The 25,966-nt window shown below is 36.7% G+C and overlaps 2 protein-coding genes across 2 annotated transcripts in view; both read right to left on the bottom strand.

Annotated features, from left to right (window-relative positions):
* Positions 1–670: 670 nt before the first annotated feature.
* Positions 671–24,077, bottom strand: LOC142089112 (putative short-chain dehydrogenase/reductase family 42E member 2). The gene is made up of 14 exons (XM_075165167.1): positions 24,046–24,077; positions 20,095–20,150; positions 16,811–16,991; positions 14,379–14,614; positions 11,680–11,775; positions 10,825–10,885; positions 8,859–8,977; positions 7,284–7,359; positions 6,012–6,094; positions 5,338–5,475; positions 4,022–4,087; positions 3,156–3,219; positions 2,708–2,781; positions 671–1,457 (listed from the first exon to the last, which is right to left on the bottom strand). Exons 4-14 carry the CDS (start codon positions 14,607–14,609, stop codon positions 1,254–1,256), a joined length of 1,212 nt encoding a protein of 403 aa, XP_075021268.1. The 5' UTR covers positions 14,610–14,614; positions 16,811–16,991; positions 20,095–20,150; positions 24,046–24,077; the 3' UTR covers positions 671–1,253.
* VWA3A (von Willebrand factor A domain containing 3A) overlaps positions 22,525–25,966 on the bottom strand; it is a 37,125-nt gene continuing 33,683 nt past the window's right edge. Inside the window, exon 33 of the mRNA XM_075165166.1 lies at positions 22,525–25,130. Within this exon, the coding sequence (XP_075021267.1) occupies positions 25,125–25,130 (6 nt within the window). The 3' untranslated portion in view covers positions 22,525–25,124. The remainder of the gene's footprint in view (positions 25,131–25,966) is intronic.

The raw sequence follows: 25,966 nt of genomic DNA, 5'->3' as shown, positions 1-25,966 counted from the left end.
GTAAATTTAAAGATACAATGAGAGAGTCTCCAGAAACTTACTGGTCTTAAAAATCCTGTAAAATGCTAACACAAAGGCAAAATAAATACAGAGCGGAGACAGTCGGACGGCAGAGCTTTTCCGTCACTCTGTTGTGACCCACCCTGGCAAGTCCAGCCCTCCTGATCCACGCGGGGTGCAAGAGAGGGGGCAGCTGCTCCCTGGCGAGAGCACAGCTGCTCCCTGAGAAAATCCTTGCGACAGGTAACCTTACGAAGATCCGTCTGGGCCACATGTGGTATGTGTAATGCAGCCCGTGTAGCTCGTGTAGTCCCATCCACCCAAGAAGCAACCAACGTAAGTGTTAAGAAGGGGGAGAAGAGAGGTTGGATCCTCACTCGGGTCTTAGTGCCTGGCTTGCCTGCGCACCCCGAAATGGCAATTCGCTGAACGACGGAGTGTGCCAGCACTGGGACAGGAGCACGGATAGCGTGACTTGGCTTCATTTACAAGGAAAGGTAGCAGGAACAGCTTGCTGAACTCCAAGGTCTTATGTGCCCTCCCTCCCCCTTCCCACAGACTCCTTAAAAACAGTGTTTGGTTCAGTTATGATTTATTATTGCATTGGAAGGATATTATTTGATTTACAAACACAGATAATGTTATTTATTACATTTTTACAAAGCTTTTGAACAATAAAACTATTTTACATAGATATGACTTTCAGTCCTCTCACCACCTGTTATTTATAAATATTTACTTTTTATATTTTTTGTACTATTTCCCAGGTCATTATAATTCCTCATACCAACATACAGTAGCTGTAGCAGCGGCTTCATCAGAGGAATTGTTTAGTCAACCTTTTCTTCATTGGAGCTACTGGACTGGTCACAGCACTGCAGTCCTACAGTGGTTCCTCTTCTTCCAATTTCTTACCCTCCTGAATTATCATTTTTAGAAAATCACTCTCAGCATGAAGCAATCCATTAATGAAGATCCATTAAAACTATGCCTGCAACTGTTAGTGGTGAACTCCTTGGATTTTGTGACACCGCATTGTCCTTTGGGAACGTTTCCTGACGTGTCCTGTGTTTTCACTTTTGTGTTCGCTTTTGTTTTGTTTTGTTTTTTTTCTTTTAAATGAAATCAGAGAGATGTCATCATAATAATAAAAATAATAAAGTCCATAGTGACTGAGGAATGTACTATGACCAGATCATTAATACTCAGAAACAAAATTAGGTTTTCTGGAACAGGTGGGTAGTTATTCAATTTTAGAAGAAAGAAAGAATGATCAAACTTAACAAAATGCCAAAAGCAAACACCATTTTAAGGAACGTGTGATCTTCTTGGCAAGTAGGTCTTGTTTTAAGGTAATGATCCACAGAATCAGCGAATGAGAATTTCTTGGGTTTGTAACCAAGCTGATTTCGTGCCTTGTCTATTCGGAAAGTGTGAGTTACAGTAACGTTCCACACCTAAAATCCAAAAGGACAGTTGTGGAAGTGACTTTAATATCTGGTTTTCTAGAACTTGGATGACAATAAGTCAACAATGATATTACAATGGAATTAAAAACATGAATAAAGATAGATATGCAAAAATGTATACATTTTGGAGTCGGATTCTGTCCAGAGCTAACAGCATGAGTTGATGTAGCTGACAGGTAAAGAGCCAAAGCTCTGTGGACTGGGTGCAGAAGGAGGTTATGACGCTGATTTCTCACTTGTGAATGTGAGATAAAGAGCTAAGGAAATCCCATGCAACAGATCAGCACACTTCCCTCAAACTGGCTCTTCTGAACAGATCAATGCGCAACGGAACTGGAGGAATGTATGGGAGAGTGGTGCTGGCTTCTCAGCTTTGCAGAAATGCATATCTAAGGAGTGGAAAACACGGACTTTTGGAGAGTTATATCCTCCATCTCTGAACGCTTGGTACCTGTGGAAGTGCTTAAGTTGCATAGTCTCAATGATTTCTGCTTCAGATGTAGAACTAATGTAGAAGTAAGTATAAAAACAGGTAGATAAATTGGAGAATAACTGAAATGCTACAGCAGAGGTTAATGAGGACCGTTCAGTCCCTTCAGTGTCCTATTATGTTACATGCTACAATACAGTAAGAGACTAGAGGATTGATTAGTTAAAGCATTTTGGCTTATATTATAAATCATAATATTGTACAAAAACATAAGTTAGAGTAAAATTGATTTGTCCAGAAGTTGTTGTTTTGTTTTGTTTTGCAGAAAATTGACTTTTCATTCCAATTTAGAATTATTTTTAGTGGACTTTCTAATTATTGGCTAGCCTGGTATTATGATAACTGCTATCACTTTGACCCGAGACTCTTGCTCTGTTCTCTTGGACCACATTCCTTTAAAAAGTAGTCCCACAGCATAGGCCAGCTTGCTGGAAATGACGATGTAGCGCCTGTTTTCCTCTGTGCCAGCTCCATGTCAGTCGCTCTGCCTTGCATCTCTAGGATGTTTCTCTAGATCATCTAATCTTCAAGAAAGGTTTAATTTCTGACGATTTTATAGGGGGTGGCCAGGATGGCATGGAAAAACCAGGCTACAAAATGACTGTGTAAGCCCTGAGTGGACTGTGCCCTGAGCAGAAAAACAGAGCTCTAATGCAGACAATCCTGTCTGCATCCAAAGGGGGTATCACGTACTTCATGAGAATTTTGGTCAGAAATATATAAACCTTCCCTCTTTTTATATAGTTACCTCATTCCTCGTCAAGAAAGGTGTAAAGCTAAAAACTGGCTTTAGTATCAGGTGCAGATATTCCATCACAGTGGCTGTGAAATAGAAAGTTATTTAATGAGATAGCTGGATAACAATAAACTGAGATAATACTGACATCGCACATGCTATAATTCCTACTGATATCAGAGGATGCAATTAAGGTGGTAGAAGGCAGTGTCTAATTTATAAAGTACATGATGGACTCAGTTTATGAATAGCCTTTGGTTATATATGTGGTATAATTAATGCCAAATGGCACAGACTATTATTATATTAATTAGAATAATATTAAATTATATAATTTCTACAGTTTGGGTCCCTGAATTTTATAAAACCATTAGCTTTATAGGAATAAAAAAAACCCAACAAAACAAAACAAACAAAAAAACCCCCCCAACACAATAATTATGTATTTTATTATTTTTACCTGCTATATGAACCAGAAGAACAGGGATATGTATCCAGGGTTTCCTGTAGCCTAATTTTTCAAACTAGAAGGGGTATAAAAGGAAAGAACAATAGAGAATTTGTACCAAATTGAGGGTGTCAATGAAGCATGAAAATGGAAAAATGAATATTGATGAAACATGTATCTAAACTTTTTTCCAGTTAATCTTCCTACCAATACTGTAGGAATTGAAACCCACTACTCATTCGTCGGTGTCCACTTCCCACCTTTCAAATGCAATTGGATGGTAAAGGGGAAACAATGGTATTTCCAAGGGGTAAGTGACTGAGACTGGAATACTGAATTACATTTAGATACAGGCCCATCGTTCTACTGCAATCATTTTTCTAGAAGTCTTTTCTGTGTTGGCGTTGCAGGATCAAAACTTTAGCATGTTCCTAAAATCCCAGCCTAATATTTATGAAAATATAATGTTGTCTCTTTTTAGCTTTTAAGATACGATTCTAAATGACCTTGCCTTTTGTGCTGCAGTTGATGGCAGAACAAAGAAATAAACAATGGCTATAAAAGGCCTGCCAGATGCTATCAGTAGAACTTTTCATGCACTGTGAGTTTGCTTTACAGAAATGCTACTGTTCTGTAGCAGGTTCTATACGTCTCAGCTAAATTCTCTTAAAGCAATAAGGGCCAAACTCCACAGTTACGCATATCCAAAGCTTTCCTTCAAGCCAGTGGAACTTTGGGATATGCAGGGAGAACTGTTAATGTTAAATAATTCAGTAATTAACGTGCACTGAACTTCCTTTAGTTAGTATGGTCTTTTAGTTAATGATATGAATAGGGCCCATAGGTGCATTAGAGCGAAATGTGTGTGCAATACATACTAAAGGGACTATCCATTCAGAAAATATGATGTTTTCACCATCATGTATGTAATACGCCTGGCCACTCTGTCAAAGAAGCAGAGAAAAACAATTAGAAAAACACTATACATAGGATGGCATTTTCTTTCTCTCTCATACCTATCTATCTTTCTTGATTTTGTGAATAAGACGCCAGCATGCATATGGTGAATGGACACAAATCAGCTCAACAAACTACCTTCACTGGACCTCACTGTGATCTCAAACATGTCTTATACTTTTGGGTAACCCCATGATAGTAGTAGAGCTAATCAAGATTAACGATGGTGTAATGTAGATCAGAGCTTGATTTCACTACGTAGTAACCCATCAGAGCATTAAGTTCTTCATGATGTGCAGGGGACAGAATTATCTTCATGAGTCCAACAGAGGTGGCAACACTGACAGCATTTAGTAAACACAGCTTTTTGATGTCAAGTTCCAACTCTGGCTAATTTCCTGATTAAAACAAACTCAGTATATATATTCTGTGGGACATGTCACAGTGCCTGAATCCACTTTTGGCTTCCAGTCTATCTTCTTCCAGCCTTCTAAATGTGCAGGCAATAAATACTTCCTTGACAGCTATGCTCTGAATGTGGAGCCTATCCAACTGCGAGCACTACGAACACCTGAGCACCCAAGCAGACCCTGGGAGTTTGGGCATTATGTCATCCTAAAACAGCTGCATGGCTTCCGAGTGCTTAACTAGTCGACAGCACATGGAGAGATGGTCAGATGTATCTGTACCTGTTGTCTATGATCCTACCAATATAAACGAAGCTGGAGCCTTCAGGAACTGTGAATGTAGCAGCTGCTGCAATACTGTCGGTTCTGTAATGCCTCACAGTCCTCAGACTGTTGTTGCAATTATGACCAGTAGAAGAAAAAGAAAAAATTGTCCTTTTAAAATTGTCCATTCATTTTGTACATCTCTTTTTTTGAATTTTCAGCCCTGAAAATTAAACTGGAATGCCTCAGAATGGTTGCTCTAAATTTTGTGCATCTAGAATCAGAATCTATTTTCAAAAGAACAACAGAATATATAGATTTGTATGATGGTGAATATATTAACCTGGTTAAAAATACTATTACATATTTTCAAAACAGAAAAAAACAGCATCAAAATATTAGCAGAATGTATTTGCAATTGCACTGTCCATGTGCTTGTGGAGCCACACACCATTTTTGAGAATTTAGCACACGACCTTTTGGAGAACCTTTGATCTCAAAACATCAAAAATTAAACCTATTTGAGAGCTAGAACTACTAGGACACAGTTTATATTGTTTACTTACAGCTACATAACCCTTCTCAGAGGTGAGAGCCTTAGCAGCTAGTAAGTGAGCTTGTACTAGATTTCCTATGTGAACCCAGTTCATCTGAACTTTGTGATTCCCAAACTTGAAGTTAAATAGTCTCCGCTGGATATTTACCTGTAGAAACAGAAAATATGAAATAACTACATTATTCCTTTGTTATGCAGTATAATGTATTCATTTTGGCTCAGCCTGAATACTTAGAATTTGCTGTATTTGTGTACAATTACAGCACAATAAATGTGTCACAAGAAAAAAAACAACAACTAGCTGGTGGTTTTCTAAATCAAGGACTGTAGCACTGATACGCAGTGGTAAAATATGGTGACATTATAGTGTTTCGCTGAAATTAAAGTGCGTATTTAAAAGACAATATTTATATTAAATGATCAAGGATGCAAACCTAGTTCTTCTACCACAGCATTTCAGCCTTGCATTTTTTTCTTTTCACTTAAAAGTACAGCTTGATCCTTGCCATTTCTGCAGTGCTGATATCATGCTATATGTTATCTTGCATCACATGACCTACCACCAAGCTTTCACAGCAGTTTTCCTGGAGGAATTGTTAAGAACTGTAATCAAGATACTTCCACCTGTGTTATGCCCTTACAACCACTTGTGGTGTCCTCCAGAGCTGACTACATAACACATACGGCTACTCGTGGCAGGTGGCGCTGCTCTTCTGGGCCATATATGCCTGGTGGACGGAGCACACAAGTATGGAGCTTATCACCTCCTTGGAGAGAGAATAAAACGTGATTTTCAGATAGCTTTGGTATCAACATATGGCTGACACATATTGTGTGAAAGTAAAGGATCAGTCTGACCATTCTATATGATTTGACTTCCTAGTAACTTGTTTTCATTTCTATATAAAATTGAATTCAATAGTAGTGAAAGACCCTAGCTTAGCAGCCTGAAAAATTGAATCCTTCTGACCACAGAAGAGTTTGAATAGGGACAGGACAAACCAAACTTTCCTATAGACATGCCTCCTGCTTGATTGACTTTTGCTATTTATTATAGATGTAAGTTTATAACGTACATATTTGTCCATCACTGTAGACGCAAGCAATACTGGAAGAAGATCATTCAATTTGTAATATTTAGACACCTTGCTGGCTTGCAGCTCAATGGTATCACAGAAGAATGGAAGAGGCTTTCAATTGAGTTAGAATATTTTAAATCAAAATGAATACTTTAAGCTCTACATGTGAATCAGTAAGTAGACTCTGACTCCTGAGAATAGGCGCAATTACACCTTTTATGTGGGCAAGTGTAATAGGCATTTGCGCGGTAGTTAATCAAGGATGCTAAAATTGAATCCCCACCTAATTTATGTTTGCCAACTTTTCATTTCAAAGAAATCAGTAGGGATAGCAAAATATGTATGTAAAAGCAAAAATAAATATTTCCCTTCCCATGTACAGGTAGATTTTTTGCACAGCTATTCATGCTTGTGTGACTTTAGAAGTCAACATGACCCTGATGTTGCCAATCTGTTTAAGAAACTGCAATTATTCTTGCAAGACACCTGCAAGCCTTTGGGGATTATGAGAAGGACCTGTTGGACAGTGCTTAGGGATTGGTATTATCAGAGAAGCTCGAAGCGATAGACTGAATGGGGAATAAAAGCACAAATCCTGTATCTGTTGTAAAATGGTAAAATTTTAAGATGATTTGAAGAAGCAAGGTTAAATTTTCTGAATTCTCCCATCTATTGTTTGCATATAATCTCATATTTGACTGGGTATACACACAAAAAAATTAATCATCCACCAAAGGGAGGAGTAGAAACAAACAAAAAAAAAATCCTTATTTCAGTTAATTTAAAGTATACTATTTGTTGACAAACGAGTAACCAGAAAATGGAATACCCATTAACACTACTAATGATAGGAAAAACCCAAATGCTTTGTATGTACCTTTGAGTAAAGTTCCATTAGCAGCAAGAACCATTTGGTCTGCAATTGCCTTTGTTCTAGAATAATGATTAAATTGCTATAAAGAAAGGCAGAACATGGTCAACATTTTTGTCACATTATTGCATCTGTAAAGGCAAACTTACTCTTTATGTCTGATAACATTTAAATCTAGCCAGCTTGTAGACATCAGCTGAGTAAAACCAAACTAGAAATAACAAGAAGATATAGCAAATATATACTTTGTTTATGACAAAGAAACTTATCAGACTTACATTTTAGTTGCACAAGTTTAGCTTCAGAGAGAATTTAAGTCCACTAGTATTTACTTAACTTACTTTTTCTGCTGGATGTACTGAAAAAATTAATATCAAGCCAAATGTTCTGGTGGGTCAGATAATTTTATTTTGAAAAAACATCCACTTTGAATGGGAAAAAGCTTTGTAAAACAGTAAGTTAAATATGAAATGAAAAATTCAGACTTTCCTAAAAATGTTTTCATTTCTTACTGAAACTATTTGGGAAGTTATAAATAATTCTCTCCCAACTGTATGTTTTACTATGAACTTTAAAAATTGCACCCAAGTATAAATAATAGGATTCTGGACACAGTTAGCGCATGCTAACCTCCACACGAGGTTATTTATATATCTGTTGAATTTTGTATTGCCATACTTTATACTAAAAAATATACCTAAAAATTACACCATGGAAAATTTTCCTACTCTCAGGTGGCGTAATCCGCCTGCTCCACCTCCCTCCACACCCCACCTACCTCTGCTGCTTGCTATTACGCGATCATCATTAGAGAAAACATACGATTAGGGCTCAGACACATGCAACTAAGTGCAAATTCCTGAAATGCCTTCTCAGAAGTCTGAGGTGCTGTGCAGGCTGTGCACAAACTGACATGTCCAACTAAGTATCTCAGGAGGCAACAACAGAGTAGTAGTCACTCCTATTTAGGATTCCTGGACACAGGATGTGCGTTCTAAAATTATAGCTTTTAACCGCAGGCAGTGTGCTGCGAGCAGGAAGGAACAAATGGGAAGAGTGGCCAGAATGCACTGAGCTTCATATTTCAGCTAGAAAATATGTCCTAAATGATCACGGCAAAGAAAGAAATGGTATTTCCGAGCAACGCTGAGGTGACTGTAACTACCTCCTGGCCTGCAGCAAGAAAGCAAGATTTGGGAACTTCAAAGAAGCAAAAACGGGTGCGAATAAAGATGTAGAATTTGATATTTAACAATATTCTTCAATGCAAAGGCTCACAGGGGCCATAACACTCAGCATTTACATAGCGGATGGTCCCCTGAAAGCCCTTCTTCTTAAAATATTCTTGTTAAATGTCACATTCCACTTTTCTTAGTCAATTTTAAGTATTTTGTCATCTCAAATCTGCCACTATGATTTGAGTATTTCTTCATTGATCATGGGTCAATTTTTATTAATGAAAAATAATTTCATAGAATTTGATGTGATCTATAGTAAAACAGCTTCTGCTCTCAGAACAGCCTTCACATAATCTGTCCTTTAGATCACAGTAAATGCCATGCCATCACATGAACAAAGTACCTTTTCCAGTGGAAAATATGGCACCGTTTCTTCATCTCCTTCTTCAATAGGATTCCCTCCAAATACCACATTCACTGTACTGGTATATATCAGCCTAGGGATATTTCTTTCTTTGCAGACTACAATGGTATACAAAATAAATGATTTTAAAAGAAAAATAAAGAGTGAGAAACAACATATGAACTGACAGCTTCTCTTTTTGAAAACAAACATGTAATATTTTATAATAATAAAAGTAATATTTTAATTTTAATATTAACTTATAATTTAACATAATATTATCTTTCAGCTGGAATTTTTAATCCCAAATATCTGCTATGTAAATATTAGATATTGTGGTCACCAAATGTGTTATGATTAGGTACCTGCAACCATCACCACTGGATTGTAGTCATCAGCTGGATAGAGGAATTTGGCAGGGGGAAAAAAATGCCTCCTTTACCTCAGAAACATTTCTTAAAACATTTTGCAAATTTCATTTTACAAATTGAATAAAAAGGAGACGAGTATGAACATTTCTTGTGATCAAATAGCACTGAAAACTCCCTGCTTCTTTCTGTAGGGTAATACTGTAGAGAACAGCCTGCCTGCGGATCATCATTATTTTTGCCTATTTCAGCAGTGAGCAGTAAGCAGTACTGCCTCTTGCGCCACAGTTTCATGGATGCCTGTGCCGGTAAGTCAAGTCATATAAGAAAATGTGCTAGCCCTCTCTGGTGTGTGACAAAACTGCATTGGTGTCAATCTGTTCATAAGTGACAACTGACATGTTAGCAGGAAACATACGTTGTTAGTGTATAATCAGTAGTACCTTAAATACAAATGAAATTAGTATTATATACAAAACAAAAGTCTTAATTATGGATTCCAGTCAGGTGTTAAGATATTATGTCTAAATTCTGCTGCATATATGTCATTGCAAACTTGAATAACATGAATTTCCTTTTCATTTAACAATGCTTCTAAAGTTTAAGTGAATAATATTATATTAATAAGGATTTTTTAGAATCTACAGAGCAGTCAGTCCAGAAGGCTGATTGGCTCATTTTGAAAATAATGAATGTGATTACTGTGTAGTAAATATTTAGAACAAAATACAATAACAAAGTCTATTATTAAAATGTAGATTAGCAGGTCCATGCTCCTCCCAGACTCTTGCTTTGCTGGGAGCCTACGGAAATTTGACATGACATGGTGCAGAGGTTGGGGTAAGAAGAAGGGAATATATGGCAACCTCTTCCCTCTAATTCATTTATGGATTTACTTGCGTATGATTTCACTCTAATTGTTCCTGCTTTTTTCAGTAATAACCCATGAGGCAGCATGAAAATGGGTCTAAATTAAAACTGCTTTTGCCATTTTGCTTTTTGATTTTTTTGCTATTTGGTTTTTGAGGGAAAAGCAAAGCAAAAGTAGCTTTGGTATTTACAATACACTTCGAAATGTTCTTTCTGGAATTGCATAAACAGAAAGAAATCTACTAACATTTTCCAGGAAGAGTAGTTAAAAATCAGTATATAATAAAAAGGGATCACATTTAGACAGATGAACAGAAAGGATAGAAGATTTTCTGTATTAACGTGATAAAACAATAGCTAAATATACTTAGCACGTCTATGGCTCCCATCACCAAATGTTTACAACACAACAAACAGTACAATATCTCTCATGTTATTTCTATGAGGAAAGAGGATAACACTTCTCCATTTCATAGAGTAAAGGGAAAAAATAACCAATACATGGAGGAGAGTTTAAGTTGGTCTGCCAATGAAGTCCAGATTGAAACCTATCCCAATCCAAACCAGTGGCAAACCTACCAGTTTTAATAGGACCTTACATCATACTCTGAAAGGAGGGAGAGAAGAGCCTCAATTTACTGCCAAATCAACACAGGAAATATCCAATTAGAAGGTTTTTTAATTAATGGTTTGGATCAGATGCAAAGAAAGAAAATCTAGGTACATACCATCAATTATTATTTTTGTGCCTCCGACATTTATGGATTCAATCTGGTCTTTCTTTTGAAGCTAGAAATAGAGTTTGCACAATATCTAATTAATTGAATAAGTCACATTCACAATACAATTGTTACAATTGCCAGATCTAGAACAGCTGTGGCCTTTTTGTGATGTATGTGTTACAGTTCTCTGTCCTTCTGACATACAGTGATTCCTAGCAGTCCTCATTGTTGTTGTCTTGTTCAGTGTATGAATAAATAAAGTTGAAAAATGAAAGATAAAATGCATCTGAAAGGAAATTATAATGCTTTCATTTTTTGTCACACCCCAGATAATCCATGATACAGAAACAGGAATTACAGGCAGGGGTTATGCTCCCTGAAAGCTTTCGCAAATTCTTGTTCCAGTGGCAATCTATCCTGTTCCTAGAAATAAATTAGTATTTTCATGAGTTTTTTGATAACACTCTCTGTGAGTATCACTGTTATTCAGCATAACCATACTGAGTTGCTGGTCTGTTTCCTCATGACTATGAGTTCACAAGAAGAAAATGCATCACCATTAGTTCTAGAGCAATATTGTCACACTTCTCCATATTAGAGAAAAAGGATATGCCTTCTTATCCAAGATCTTAAATCTACGATCTCATTTTTCTAGAGTATTTTGTGTAGTACATTAGTTTCATGCTTTGACATTTATTATTTAAGGAATACCTCCCTTGTTGCCTGTATTGGATGACTTGACCTTTATAACTAATTTCTGTCTGACACATATATTACATAATTACACTCTTTGCTACATGCAGACAAATTTTTTGCTTTCACAAGAATAAAGAAAAAAAATGTTGGGAAAATTGTACTTGCTTGTTCTAATCCTGACATTCCACATGCAGCCACATGAAAAACACAGTCAACCCCTTCACATGCTTTGAACACTGCATCATAATCTCTCACATCACCCTGTAAAGTGAGAAAAGAATGGATTTTTGGCTGGTAGAGCTTGTTACATTCTCTATAGAATTAGTATTAACTATGGGTGTTAATGAAAATCTAAAGTCATTCTGATCTATTTTTCACAATACTTAACTAGCATTAAATAAAACATTTTAAGTGGAGAAAAATCCATGACTAAGAATTTTGTCAGTATTTTGTTGCAAAACAAATATGACTCTCGTTCGCTTCAATTATAATGCGTATTTTCACACTTAGTCCTGCAGCCTGGCAAAACTTGTTTGACTTGAATGGGAGCAGCATATGCTTGAGGGCTGGAGAATCAAGCCCCAAGGACAACAAATCACAGCAGGAAGGGTTCAGCTGTTTGCCATGGAATAACCAAATAAGAGAACTCCTCTTCTGTTAGCACCTCAAGATCTGACTTGTGCAATCTGGACAAATGTCTCTTTGCCCATCTAAGCTTTATTTTGAGTGCACTGCATGATAAATTTAATTACAGTTTTGTGCAAGATTAAAACAAAAGACTACACACTATATGCATTTAATATTGTATTAGTATACATTAGTGTATTATAATCACATTATATGAAATGCTATATAGTACTGAACACTGTACTGTATTAAATATACACACACTATATCTAGTATCCAATGCTATGCTGTGCTTAGAATATTATATTGCATTTTTGTGTACCAGGTAATACTATATGAATAATACTCCACATACATGTCAATAAAAATATAATACCTTTCTTTTCAGAATTATGATATTTCAAAATATTAGATATTATTTAATTTACTGTAATAAAATTGATAGAATAATCACAAAAAAAATGGTTGGTGGTAATATTAAAAGATAATCTAATCGGTCTTTAACCTCAACTTGTTTCTTCTGAGTATTTCACCAATATGGCTGACTTGCACTTCCTACCTTCAATCAACTGCTAAAATAGCTAACCAGTATAAAAGATATTAGCAATATCCAAATCACTGATCAAGGCTCAGATCTCTGAAGTGACTTATTACTTTATTTACTAGGACTCTGTAGTTCCATCTTCTAGGTAATTCACCTATACTTTGTAATATTTATCCTTTTAAAATTGAATTATAAAAAAACTGTTCTCAGAAGACCGTTTGTCAGATCTCTTGAGTCTGCTTTAAAAGATGTAAATTGCCATCAATCCACCAACTTAAATCAAATTATGTGGATTTATACCATTAACAAATCAAGCTCATGTTTTTTGAATGGTTCCTCAATAATACTTTATCTCTCTTCCATATTCTGTAAAAGCTGTTTAGGAAACTGAACATAAGAACAACCATCCTGGGTCAGACTAAAGGTCTGCTTAGCTTGGTATTCCGCCCAGCACGGCCGTGCAGAGCAGTATCATGCATCCCCTTTTGCCTCCCTTGCCGCCTGTCCCACACGGTGACGTAGCTAGGAAAAGAAAATCTGGCATCACCTCGATAGCCCCTGGGACAAAGATCCCGTGATCACTTTCAGCTTTGCCATCAAGTTTCTAGTTCTAGTGGTCGAAGAGTTCTTACACTAAATGCTCAGACACGATCAGCTGAATGATACCCTATGGCTAGCTAGAACTTGTGCAAGATGACAGGAGTGTGCAGAAGTGCTAATGCCCCGTGCACCCAGACCCCCAAACCTGAGTGGGTGAAGCAGCTGTGAGGCGTTGGTGCTCTCCACATTAGGAAGTAGTGGGGGATGCTGTCCTCCACCGGTGGCTGTGAGCCATTAAATATTTGAGGTCTCTTTCATTTCCCCTCTTTTGCAGACATAATCAATTCCTTGAATTGTTAAGAATCAAAAGGAATCAGTGCCCATAAATGAGTGCCCTGGGAAGAGCAGGAACAGGGCAAGCATATGTGACACTTTACCCCAGAATATTCTTCCAGTCTCCAAGTATTTTCATTCAGAAAATTTCTTGAGCCTAATTTAGCTTACCTATTTAGTCATCTCCAATGAAACTAAGTTTTTGGTGAGGCTTTGTACATGCCTTTTACCCACTGCATGAAAAAAACATCTCTTTTTGTTTGTATTGAACTGACTCCTCATTTCACCTGATGGCCCTTCCTTCTTGTACTGGAAAGGACAGTGAACCGTCAATCCCTATCCGTCTCCATGCCACCCACAGTTTGTAGAGCTCTCCCGCTCCCAAGTCATCTCTTTCCCAGACTGGAAATTCCCAGTTTCCTCAGTCATTCTCTGCACAGCAGTCATTGTACATTTGTGATCACCTTTATTGCCCGGTCTTGCTCTCAGCTTTTTACTCCAAATAATTTCCCTGATCAGTAAACTTTGTCACTTCATTGTTCACTCCTTCACCTAGGTGAGCTACGAATGTGTTGAATGGCACTCCCAACACAGGACTCTTCAGAACTTCACTGGTGACATCGAGAGAACTGACCACTTGGACTCCTGTTTGCTATCTCTTAATCAGTTACTTAGGCATGTGAGGACATTTTACCAGGATTTCTTGTTGTCCTCAAAGGCTTTTCAGTAAATGCTTTTATCAAAAATCCTTTAGAGGAAGCCTTGCATAAAAGTAGTACAACTTTATTTCACTGCTGTTAAACATGTAATTTCAACATACCTTGAAAAAATCTGCTCCATTTGGAATTTCCCATTTAGGTTTCCGTACATCAAACAGAACAACAGCAATTCCTGACCTAACAAGAGCACATCCCAGATTGTATCCCAGGTAGCCTCCACCTCCTGTCACCATTGTCTTTCTGCTTCTGTTAACCAGTGGTCCAGCATGGTTGTTCAGTTTGCTCTCACATGGTTGGCTGCTGTGGAGCTCTTCTGTAGATCCTTTTTGCATCACGACTGCAAGATAGGAGATCTCTTGAAAATGCCTGGATAACACTCTGAGAGCTGGGTAATTTCAGTAAATTTCATGTTACAATGCTCCTTTTGTGACTATACTATTTTTATTTATACATTTTTATTATCTTAACATGTTTAAAATGTATAAATTCATAATTTTGGTGATGGTATTTCTATGTACAATGAGTAATGAGTCTGAATACCTTTATATTCCAAGATTTAGTCTTTTTCTCATACCCACAAGTTTCATGTTATATAGAAATGAAGAGAAATTGCAGGATTTTAGAGACATCATAATTACCTAACCTTTCTGAATGTTTGGTATATCAAACATTTTATCCTTGAAAACTCACTGTCTTCTGATATATTATTGCCAAATAGATGTTAGCCTACTAGTCATGAAAAAAAAATAGATAAGGAATATATGAAAGGATTGGTTCTGCTTTTAAAATCCACTTTATTTTACATTTGGGTCACAGTTCTTCAGTATTGATAAAAATTCGTTACCATTTTAAACTCTTCTGGTTACACACTAAATACATTGAGTTTTCTGTCCAGTTCTTACTAACTTTTGTCCATATTGTTCTCATTAGGGCTTTCATATATAGCTAAACTGACAAGGAACAGAAGGGATAAGCCATCTGCCCTGTGGATTCATCTCCTTGGGAAAACTGATTAGAAAATCATTCTGTGATAAGCAATTCCACAGGAGTTACCCATCTGTACACTTTGTTCTGTATTAAAAATGAGTTTATTCTACAAAAATCACTTCTCTTTAGAAATTTTCTCATATTCTGCAATTAAAATGACTGGTATTCCAGATCACAATATACTCCGAGAAATTAGTCCAGTTAATTTTCCCACATAGACAGCCCCTATTGTCCTGATTCCTTGCATGGCATTTGCACGTTAGGATCTAGGCTCTTATGTCCCCAAATAGAAATCCAGAATAAATACATCTGAATTAAGTCACTGTAAAGTGGGAGCCAAACCGGGTGCCTGCCAGTCTAATATAGGAGCACAGACCCACTTCCTGCAGGTTATTATGGTTTTCTCATAGCTGGAGTGGGTCCTCATAGCAACATCCCCACGCCTGGGAGTACATCATCTTCCACCAGCTGGGCATAGATAGTTCAGCATAGTTTACTCTGTTGTTTACACCAGGGTTCAGCAGAGATTATGCAGAAACTGGGCATGATTGGCAACTGGCAGCTGCATCACTTCCAGGGTGACAAAAAAATACTAGAAAAGCAACAGAAAATGCAGCCCACAGTACACAAAGTTACGGACTGCTTTTGCCATTGCCTAGTTAAGAAAAATATCACAAACAAAATTATAAAAAATTATTTTCTGCATTGTTTTTTAGATTTCAGACACAGGGAAGTAAGTATCAGGTTCTCCATGCTGTTATACTGTTTTAACACCAATCTCAGCTCACTAAATTCAATGAACTGAGTGGCATAACAGAGTGGAAAAGATGAGCCCCTTATGTTGAAAAAAATCCTGACATTTCAAAAATGAAAAATAATCCACATTTCCAAACAAAATTTAAATTAGAACTAATATAATAAAACTAAAACAAGCATGCTTCTCTGGTTCAATCAAGAAAATTTAAATTTGCATCTCTAGATTATGCTACACAGCAGTTTTAAGCCATATAAAATTCTTTTGCCTTGTCTTCTGTGAAAAAGTACCTTTTTACGCACTGTAAGGAGAACTAAGGTCAAGCTTGTCACACATGCCATAAAAAGACATATTTGAAAAATGGCATATATTTGAATAGTTGTCATTAATATCTCCTTATATTCTAAGTAAGCTGGAGGTTGTATCAAAAAGATTGAAGATTTTGCTAGAAATCTCTTTCTTAAAAAGCACTAATAGCATTAATATATTAATCTGCTTCATAGAATTAGAAAATTATTATCAAATTTTGAATGTAAACAATTCCCTGTAAGAAAATACTTATTTCCAGACTCAGTAACTTCCTTGTTTCTCTAAATTTATAGAAGCTATTCTGATTTATTAATTTATTCTACGTGATGAGCATAGTTACATCTTATGCAGTGCATGCGGTGTGAGTTGCTCTTAGCTCCCCTACTGTTATTTCAAATATTAGAAATGCAGAAATTACTTCCCATAAAAAGTTAGAGCCAAACATTTCACATTTTTAAAAATAGCTAAAGAAGTAGTAAGTACCCTTGGTAGAATCCTGGATGTCAGCGTTCTCCCAGTCCTTCCTGTCCAAGTAAGATGGTGAGACTTTTCTTTGCTGGACAATTAGTCACCCAAGGGCATCAGGTACTCTCAGACAGACAGAGATGTTCACGTGTGCTCAGGCCCTTTTGCTGTTCCTGCTCCTTTGTAGCTGGGGGCTGGGCTAGGAGCCAAAAAAGGGCAGGGCTTAATTCGTACCTAATTTACGTTCCTTTTCAGGAAAAAAATGAAATATTTTCTCCACATCAGACCCTTCTAAATAGGATGACATCTCTTACTGTTACCTGGTAAAAGTATTGATAAGACACTAGACAACACAAATATACTATTGGTACCATCGTTCTGTAGATAAATTGTACTAGACTACTAAAACATCTCACACTTTTTAAAAAGTACAGAGAAAAGGGTTCTTTACTAAAGAAAAACAGGAAAGAAATTCTTAACACTAATGTTAGTGTTCACAGTTGTGTGAAACTTTGGTAGGATACATCTCATCTAGCAGCACAGTGAATGGAAATACTTTCTCCTTCTACCTACGGTTTTCAATCTAAATTCGGATAAAGAGAAGAAACAAAAATCTCGTTTGGCAGCGGTGCTTAGCACTTTCATCCTGACTTTTTTATCTTCATCCCCAACCCAATTATGTATTTGCAAAGAGGCTTAACTGTAGGCACAAGGGTTGTTCTCCAGCTTCCAAGATGAATGAAATACAGGCAGCAAACTAACTGGTGCACAACAGAACAGGAAAAGGTGATTTACTATTAAATAATGCATTTATAATGAATAATGAATTAAATGATTAATAATTATAGAAGTTCTCTGATCCTAAGATTTTAAAGCACTTTAAAAACACACATCCTTTTGCAAATTAAACAATGAGAAACCAAAGCCAACATTTTTAAATGGGTGTGTCTAAAATTAGGTCTCAAAGCAGTAGTTAAGATGCTAAAGAAACACTCCCAAATCTAAATATAAATTACTACAATTTTAAATGTTGGCATGTTAGAAATATCTCAAGTTCATAGGTGGCTTTTCAACTTAAATGTAATTTAATGTTCATGTGCTGACAAGAACTCAAACTGACACCTAGGCAAATATATTTTAGCATACCGTATATGTATTTAAGTCCCTGTAGTCTGCATTAGAACTAGAATCTTTGAACCCGTCAAGCTAATCTGCACTTCTCAGATTGCCAGATGATGCCATACTAGCTCAGAGTAAAACCCCCAAGAAGACCAAATTATCTCCTTTGAGCTGTCCGCAGCACTGATAGCTTTTACCATTTAATCCAAGAAAGAAAGTGGCTATTCTATCCCTGGACTACTACAGAACTCCTCCACAAGTCAAAGCAGCTGGTCAGTTTATTCATAGCATATCAATCCCTCATTGCTCAGTGAAAATCAACAAAGAGTATTTTAACTTGGCTTTGGGTTCCACCTTAGCCAGAAGGAGACGCCTCAGAAGAGCTTTCAGAACTGGTATTTTGTACCTCTCCTGTTATGCTTATTCTCATATCTTTAATGAAGAAGAGGGGTGGCCATATTTTATTCACTGCATCCTGCTAAGTCTTTTTGAAAGAAACAGAAGCTAAAGTTAAAATGAGAACAGCTGCTGCATTAAGATTTAAGCTTGCTTTTGGTCTTGAATCACACCTCTATACTGCCCTTTTCTACTTTTTCTCCTATAACCACTCAGAGTTCACGTAGGCACACAGGAATAAACAAAACATCCAGTACTTCTAGGAGATGACTGCATAAAATACAACAGGAAGGTGTCAGAGAATTTGCCCGTTTGTTTACACGGAGAAGGTCCACATTTCTGAAATGTTATGTTGGCTTATCGAAATGTTACTCACATCCAGACTATAAAGCAATGTTGAAATGTAATTGCACTGTCTCATAGAGGAATCTAGTAAGTTTACACAAGCTGATTTCAAATCACGTACCGATAGATCCACTGATAAATCTGAATTGAGTAAGAGTGAGTAGGACTCAGGGCATAAGAAAGACAAGACACTACATGTCTCCAGTATACAAAGGAACACTCTTGTCCCCATGCTAGTTCTGTGGGCACCAGTGCTGGGTACTGGACCACAGAGAGGTATTAGGACATGGCGTAGGAGACAGATGTGTGGAGACTGGGGCTTTGTCCCTTTCATTCAACAGGTCCCATTAACGTCATAGGTCTGCATTTTCAGGCCACAGAACAGGAGCAGTGCTCCAGGTGTGAGGTAATAGCAGCCTGAATGAGGGTTTTTAATTATGTGGAAGATACTATGCAGAAAGGAGCCTTTAACAGAGATGTAACCAAAGAATACAGAGCTAGACAGAGGTCTGGGTTAAAGTGATGTTTGGCCTGAGTCATAGGCAGGATGGGATGTTCTGCAGTGCCCACAGGCAGAAGAATAGCAGAAAAGCTTAAGAGATTAAGCTCTCTCTTAAAGCTATGTCAAGGATAGGATTTTGCTGAAATAACTGCAGCATAAAAATATCCTCTCTTCATTTGACTTACTAAAAATTCTATATCCAAGCTCTAAATTAGTAGACTTGTCCAGGCTCATCATGTGTTTGAACACCTCCTTGTGTACTCGTTCACATCCAGACGCCCAGTCATATGTACTGACACAATCATATGAACTCAGCGTGGCAAGACTCGTTTGGACAGCGTACCAAATAGCTGATCCTCTCTGCAACCCCGAAGAAGTCTGGACAGATCTGTTGTAGGGTGTATGTACTTTTGACTAAAGGTACTTAGCTCTTTGTGATTACAAAAACAATCATCCTCATAACAAGGAGTGAGTCTAAAAAAACTGAGAGCTGAGAGAAGTGAAGTGACAATGGTGAGGTATTCACATTTTAAGTGAGAGATGACAGAAAATGTTAAAAATAATTTAAATCAGAAGGTCTTGCAATGTTAATGGAAAAGAGGAAAAGAACAGAACTCTCCTCTAAACATCATACCTTGCTGTGCTTAGAATTTTTGCTTCAAAAAGAGAAATCATGGGATCTGAATTTGGAAAAGGAAACTTAAGAATGTTTATTTTTCATATAATCAAATGCTAAACATTGGTACATATCAAATATTTCTAAGGAATAAAGTAATCCTTAAAAAAGTTTCCCAACACAATATTCATGCAACAACAGATGTAATTTAATACCCAAACTATGCATCATTCAAATGCAACTTTAAATACTTTATGATAATACAACATTCTTCACATTCCTTGCTAAGTTAGAAAAGTAAGATACAGAGGTAAAGCAACTTACCCATGTCACGCTGTAAGTCCATGCCAGAAGGGAAAAGAAGATGCAGATCCTTATTCCTGTTATTAGACAGAAGGCATATTTTTGATGCCTAATATACCAGAAGAACAACTGTATGCTAGGACTAAGTTAAGATCCTTTGGGCAGTAAGCTCCCTCTGATTTTTCAAATAGGCAAAGATATTAAGTGTTCATTACTATGCATTTCAATAGCTTGTCTTTTGTAAAGACATTGTTTCTGTATAGCAGTGTAGTTATACATTTCTGTATAATATAACAACAGAAGAAAGTTACAAATACACATTTAGTAAAGATGATACAATGCTTTTTCTGTTTTTCTCATGTTCTGTCATCTGTTAATGGCTTTTTCTTTTTAATACTAGCAGACAGAGTGTTTCTAAAACCAACAATATCTAATACTTTAAACATGTTTTTCCTCCTAAAAGAAGTCTGAAAAATCAAGATTTTCTACTATATGCTTCAGACAGCTAGCTGCAAAGCTAAAAGATCAGATTCTTCTTAAATCCCTCAATTCTTCATTAACATACATAAACATTCTCACTCTATTCCTTCCTTTTTCCTGTGACTTTGTGTATTTATGCGTGTTACAATTCTGCATATTTCACCATTTCCTCATGGAAGGAATAAAGCACACATAAATACTTCAAAGCACAGCCTTGGAACATGTTATATAAAATGCTTTTTAAGTTACGTTGTTCACGTTTACTTTGCATTCGCGGTTGCTTTTCATGCTACACAGCTTGATTTACAGATCAAATGAAATGATAACTATGAGACTGCATTGCCAAGTCAGGGTGGAATTACAGAAAAGAAACAAAGCAACTTTGAACAGCAACAATGAACGTGCCCTTTATCAGCTCTTAGGTCTTGTTAGAAAAGAGACAGTTTATGCAATATTTGAAAGGAAGGAATACAAATGCATCATAAATAAAAATACTGCATTAACTTGTACTGAATAAAGGCATGTTTCTATGCAGGGGTGGCAACTTGGCTTCTTACATATAGGAATCACAGTGAAAACAAAAAACCACAGGAGCTATATAGATATGCAGGTTTTAAAAAGATTATTGAAGACCAGTCCTAATAGGTTCCCTTTTAATTCCAAGGTTTTCTAATGGTCATTGCACTGGAAGAGAGAAGTAGAGATCATCATTACTACTACATGGTTTGTTTTCATACCCAAAAAACATTGGCGGAATTACGAGGGCATGGGAGGTGGCTTAGGATGGATGGAAGAGGAGGATCTGTTTTGCACTATGCCAGTCAGATATCATTTAAAATCTTGTCATAACTTCTACCAAGTTCCATTTACAAAGTTCCATTCGCCTCTGTTGTTACTAACCCAGAAATCGTAACATAAGCTGCAGAACTTTCCAAGTAGGAAGGGAAAAACCCTCTAAAAGAGATTAAGTTTGTTATTTGCTAGTTATTTCTCTATTAAGAGTGAGCCTTGGTACCATATTAAATGTGGCCACAATGACAGAGGCAGCCCATATCACTGAAAGCATGTAAACTTGTGGCTTACAAGGTCGGCCTAATCTACCTATCAAACTCTGGGTAGAAATTAAGATTAACTGATGAAGTCCCACATGATATGAGTCAGGGATTATCAATCTCATATGGTAGTTCCACCAGTGCATTCAATAGTTACCTAAAACCTAGATTCTCTTTACTGTAACAGAGACAGGGAAGGAATAGGGTGTGTTTAATGCTGGCAGGTTTCTGGAATTGGATTTTCCTTTCTTCCTCAATTTGTTTCTTCTTTTTTTTTTTTTTAAACTATTCAGAAAGCAAACATCTAATAAGCATCTGTTTGAGATGGTTTCACAGAGGGCTGAAGTTCGATGGAATGAAAAGTATTGTATATACATTTAACTGGTTGAGATGCATTAAAATGATTCAATGAAAATTCTTGTGACTTAATTGTATTAACAAGTTTGGGTGCCTAAAGTCTTGGAACTTTGTAGTTACACATCGAGATACACACTAAGTAGATAACATGCTTATAAAGCACAGAGAGATTCTTACAGGACAGAATTCTAAAGGACACAGCACAACACACCCATATTGCTGTTAACTTCCTTAGAAGCAGCATGAACTTCCTGGGGTTGACTCAAATTCAGGCATATTTAGACGGAGTAATTTGTTACTATCCCAAGCTGTCCCACCCTTCTTCTGAAGGTTGTTGTCCCCTGAAGCAGGTATGGCTGAACCATGCACAAAGGAGTTCCTGAACTGCCAATCCATACTAAGCTTTTATGAACATCTGCACCAGTTAACTGTAGCACAGCAGCTGGAAGTTGACTGTAAATTATGGCAGTACATGAGCTGTTCCACATGGAAGTTACCCACTCTTGCTGCAAAAACAGCACTCTTCTGATAGGGGGTAGAACACACACTTCGAGGTAGCAACTGGCTTAGCCATTTGTCTTTATTTCATTACATGCAAATCAACATATTCAGTGAGTCACAGCAATGACATGACTTACAAACAAGCTGGCAGAAAAATATACATCTTTGTCAATTATAAAACTCCTCTTTTATTATGTCTTGAATACAGTGAATTGCATTCCAGGAAAGCAAATGACATATACATGACAGATCAACATAGAAAAGTCATTAATCAGGTCATCATAGCTGAACCATCTCCTTAAAATGTCTTCCTGACTAAGTAGCCCTCAGATTGATGGGAGCAGGTAGGATGGGAGTTTCCAGGTAGGTAATAGGCAGGAGACAAACTATATTTTAAAGGAAGGAGCTGCTCTGAGTAGATAGCAGGACTGACCAGCCTGCAAGACAACAAGGCTTCAGAAGCATGGAGAGGCTGCACAGCCCGAAAACACAAAAAAGTGAAGTTGGAAGGGATGCAATGGCTAAATACTGTAACACCTGACTATTTTATAGCTTCTGTGGTTACACAAATTCTAACATCAGCATTTGTTCCTTACTTTTCAGTTGCATTTTTCTTGAACAGGAGACTTAAAAGCCCTTAGCTCACACCACCAGCAAAGAGAAGACTCCTGAATTCCTAACACCTACTTTAAGTCTGGGAGCATGCTCAAGAGAACCAGAGAAACTCGCTATGCTCTGCCCACAAAAACAAATGACCAGTCTAAACCAAAACAAACAACTGAGTGATGAGATGAGTATTAGTGTAGGTTGCTGTGAACTTAGGATTACATAGATCCATTGACGATCAGTCTATAGAGACACTATGTAAACGGAATTGTTTTGAATGAGTAAAATCTCTGAACACCAAATACTATACAGGAAAAAAAAAGGCTGTAAATGAGAGGTGTGACAGATTGCAATCTAACACAATACACTGAAATATTCTGATGCTTATGCACATTTGCAAAATCTGACATGTTCATTACTACCTTATTTCATAAAAAGTCTCTGATACCGTTTAACATATCTGCCCAAGTCTATTTCCTTTTAAGGTTCTTTTAAAGGACCTTTATAAAAATATCAGAATCTACGCTACAGTATTGTGACATTTCTTAAATCCTCCGAGGAATAAATAAGAATCTCTTTTTGGCAATATAAGAAACCTCATCCTTTCTACCTGGATTTACTGTTTTAACATTTCCATTAAATCCACTCATTTTATCAGTGATCATCATCTAATATTTATATACCCCAAATAAAAATGTAACTAATCCTATTAATTTACAATTAACATTTTCATATCAAAGCATCTCAGCAGTTATACACATACCAACATATATACTAATAAAATCACAGAAAGTGATTCATAGCACAAAGCACCACTTTAACTGCAGTATTCCACAGTAGGCTGGTACTAACATGGAACGCGGGAGTCAGCTGTTGCAGAGCATAAAACACTAAAAAGAGATTTCTATGATAGAAATAATTTTTAATTCTTTACAGAGACAAAACAGATGGAGGAACAGAAAAGATAACATCTCACATATCAAAGTATATCCAATCATTCCCATCAGCTGGCACTCAGGAGATGCAAATGGCTCCTGAATAAACTCTCATCAAGTATCTGAATTTTGCAGTTTGAATCCATTTTCATTAAATATTACATATATTAAACACCTGAGATGAATTCCTAACCCTCTGAAAGACAACAGTAAACACCTACAAAATACTAATAAGCTGTCATTGCAGAGTTCCTAATTAAAAAAAAAGTGTATTTCATAAATCAACTGGAAAAATATATGCCTCGTTACTGCAGTTAGCTTAAACTGGATTTTCTTATATGGTACTTGCAAACATATTTTTAATCTTTCTAGGACAGGAAACATGTAAGAACTTAACAGAATTGCTTAGAAGACTGGCAGTGTCTGGTTATACAAACATAACCAGGCTTTATCGGCAACAAGATATGACATGTTTGCATGTCTGAGGGTTTCTGAATCATCAACTCTTTCTCTACTGCCAACATAAAAAGTAAAGAGTCAAATAATTATTAGCAAACTTCTTTTGGCAAACACATTGATTTCAAGCTTTGTTTTCTGCACTAAGGTTATTTCTTGGACTTCCTACGCAAAACTGGCATAAAGAATTCTCTTTCTAGTATCAGCCATCTGTCCCACCTGTTAGGCATAACAAGCACCAGCAAAGAAGTCTCAAACCACTGCTAAAAAAGACAGCTTGGACATACCACCAACTGATTGAAGCAATTATTAGTATGATGCAGTAGAATAGAAGAGAAACAAAAGTTGTGATCCTGTATAACTATTAATTATATTAGAAATACATTACACTTTTAAAATTTGTATTAGCTATATTGAAAAATATTCTCTACTTATGTTTAAACTTTGGAGAGTTCAGGGCTTGGTTTGAGTCCTGCAAAGTCTGCAAGTGGAATAAGTTAGCAGCACTTATCTGTAACTTCATCTCTTGTCGGAAGTTCAGAGACAACAAAAAATACATCTTCTCTCTTTCTGCTTGAAGGTGGAAGCTTTAAGCACACTCTGGAAAGAAGCAGACTAGTGGTACCACTCCAAACCTCTTCAGCATCTTTTCTTCTTCTAAAATTTAATCCTACAAGTGAAGCACATGAATAGTTTTTTAAATACAATTCAAAATATATAAACTGCATAGGCTCACCATCACCCCTGACAAAATGATAATGGAAAAAAAAAAAACCCACCACCTTAATTAACTTCCAATTTTCCTTACTTATGTGTTTAATCATGCTACAATGCTATGTACTTTCTGAAGTACATTAACAGGAATGTCTTCCTATACACTTTACAAGCAATACAGTTTACTTGGAAGGTTGAAGACTGTGGAACACTAGCCTCTGCCTATACATGCCTGTAACAACTTCTTGCTACTACAGCATGGTTATATATCTGTTTCCTCTCCAAGCATCTCTCTTTAGTGATTAGCCCTTATATGCTTGATCAGGCTCCAGTTTCCATTCTCCATGAAGCAAGCATTCTTAACCAGCAGGTCTGACTGGATTTTTTTTTCTTCTCTTTGAATGACTGGACAATGTTTGTAAACTAAAATACAAACTACAGCTATAGAAACAAGGATTTTAAAAAGTCTCACTATATATCTGCCTTACCCAATTCCTTGATTAATATCTTGGCAGGCCTAAGTTCTCTAGTGCAACACTCTCTGTAGTTGTCTGCATTGTCCACTTTTTCCCCTCAAACAGCTCTGTGACAAATGCTTCTGTCTTGTTTAACCCTGAGAAAGCAATTTCTCTTTTCCTGTAATTTTCACTTTGCCAATTTAAAAGCAGCATGTTGGCTTTGTGAGAGGTTTAGTCTGTCCAGCTGCCTCACCCACAACTTTGTAACAATAGTCCAGTGTTTGCTGAGGCTCTCTTTACTATTAGTGGGGTCTTTTTTCAGTCAGCCTTGTTC

The sequence above is a fragment of the Calonectris borealis genome, chromosome 16 (assembly GCF_964195595.1).
Source record: "Calonectris borealis chromosome 16, bCalBor7.hap1.2, whole genome shotgun sequence".
In the NCBI taxonomy this organism is placed as follows: domain Eukaryota; kingdom Metazoa; phylum Chordata; class Aves; order Procellariiformes; family Procellariidae; genus Calonectris; species Calonectris borealis.
The sequence above is the reverse complement of the archived record's forward strand: the minus strand, read 5'-3'. Positions and strand labels throughout refer to the sequence as shown.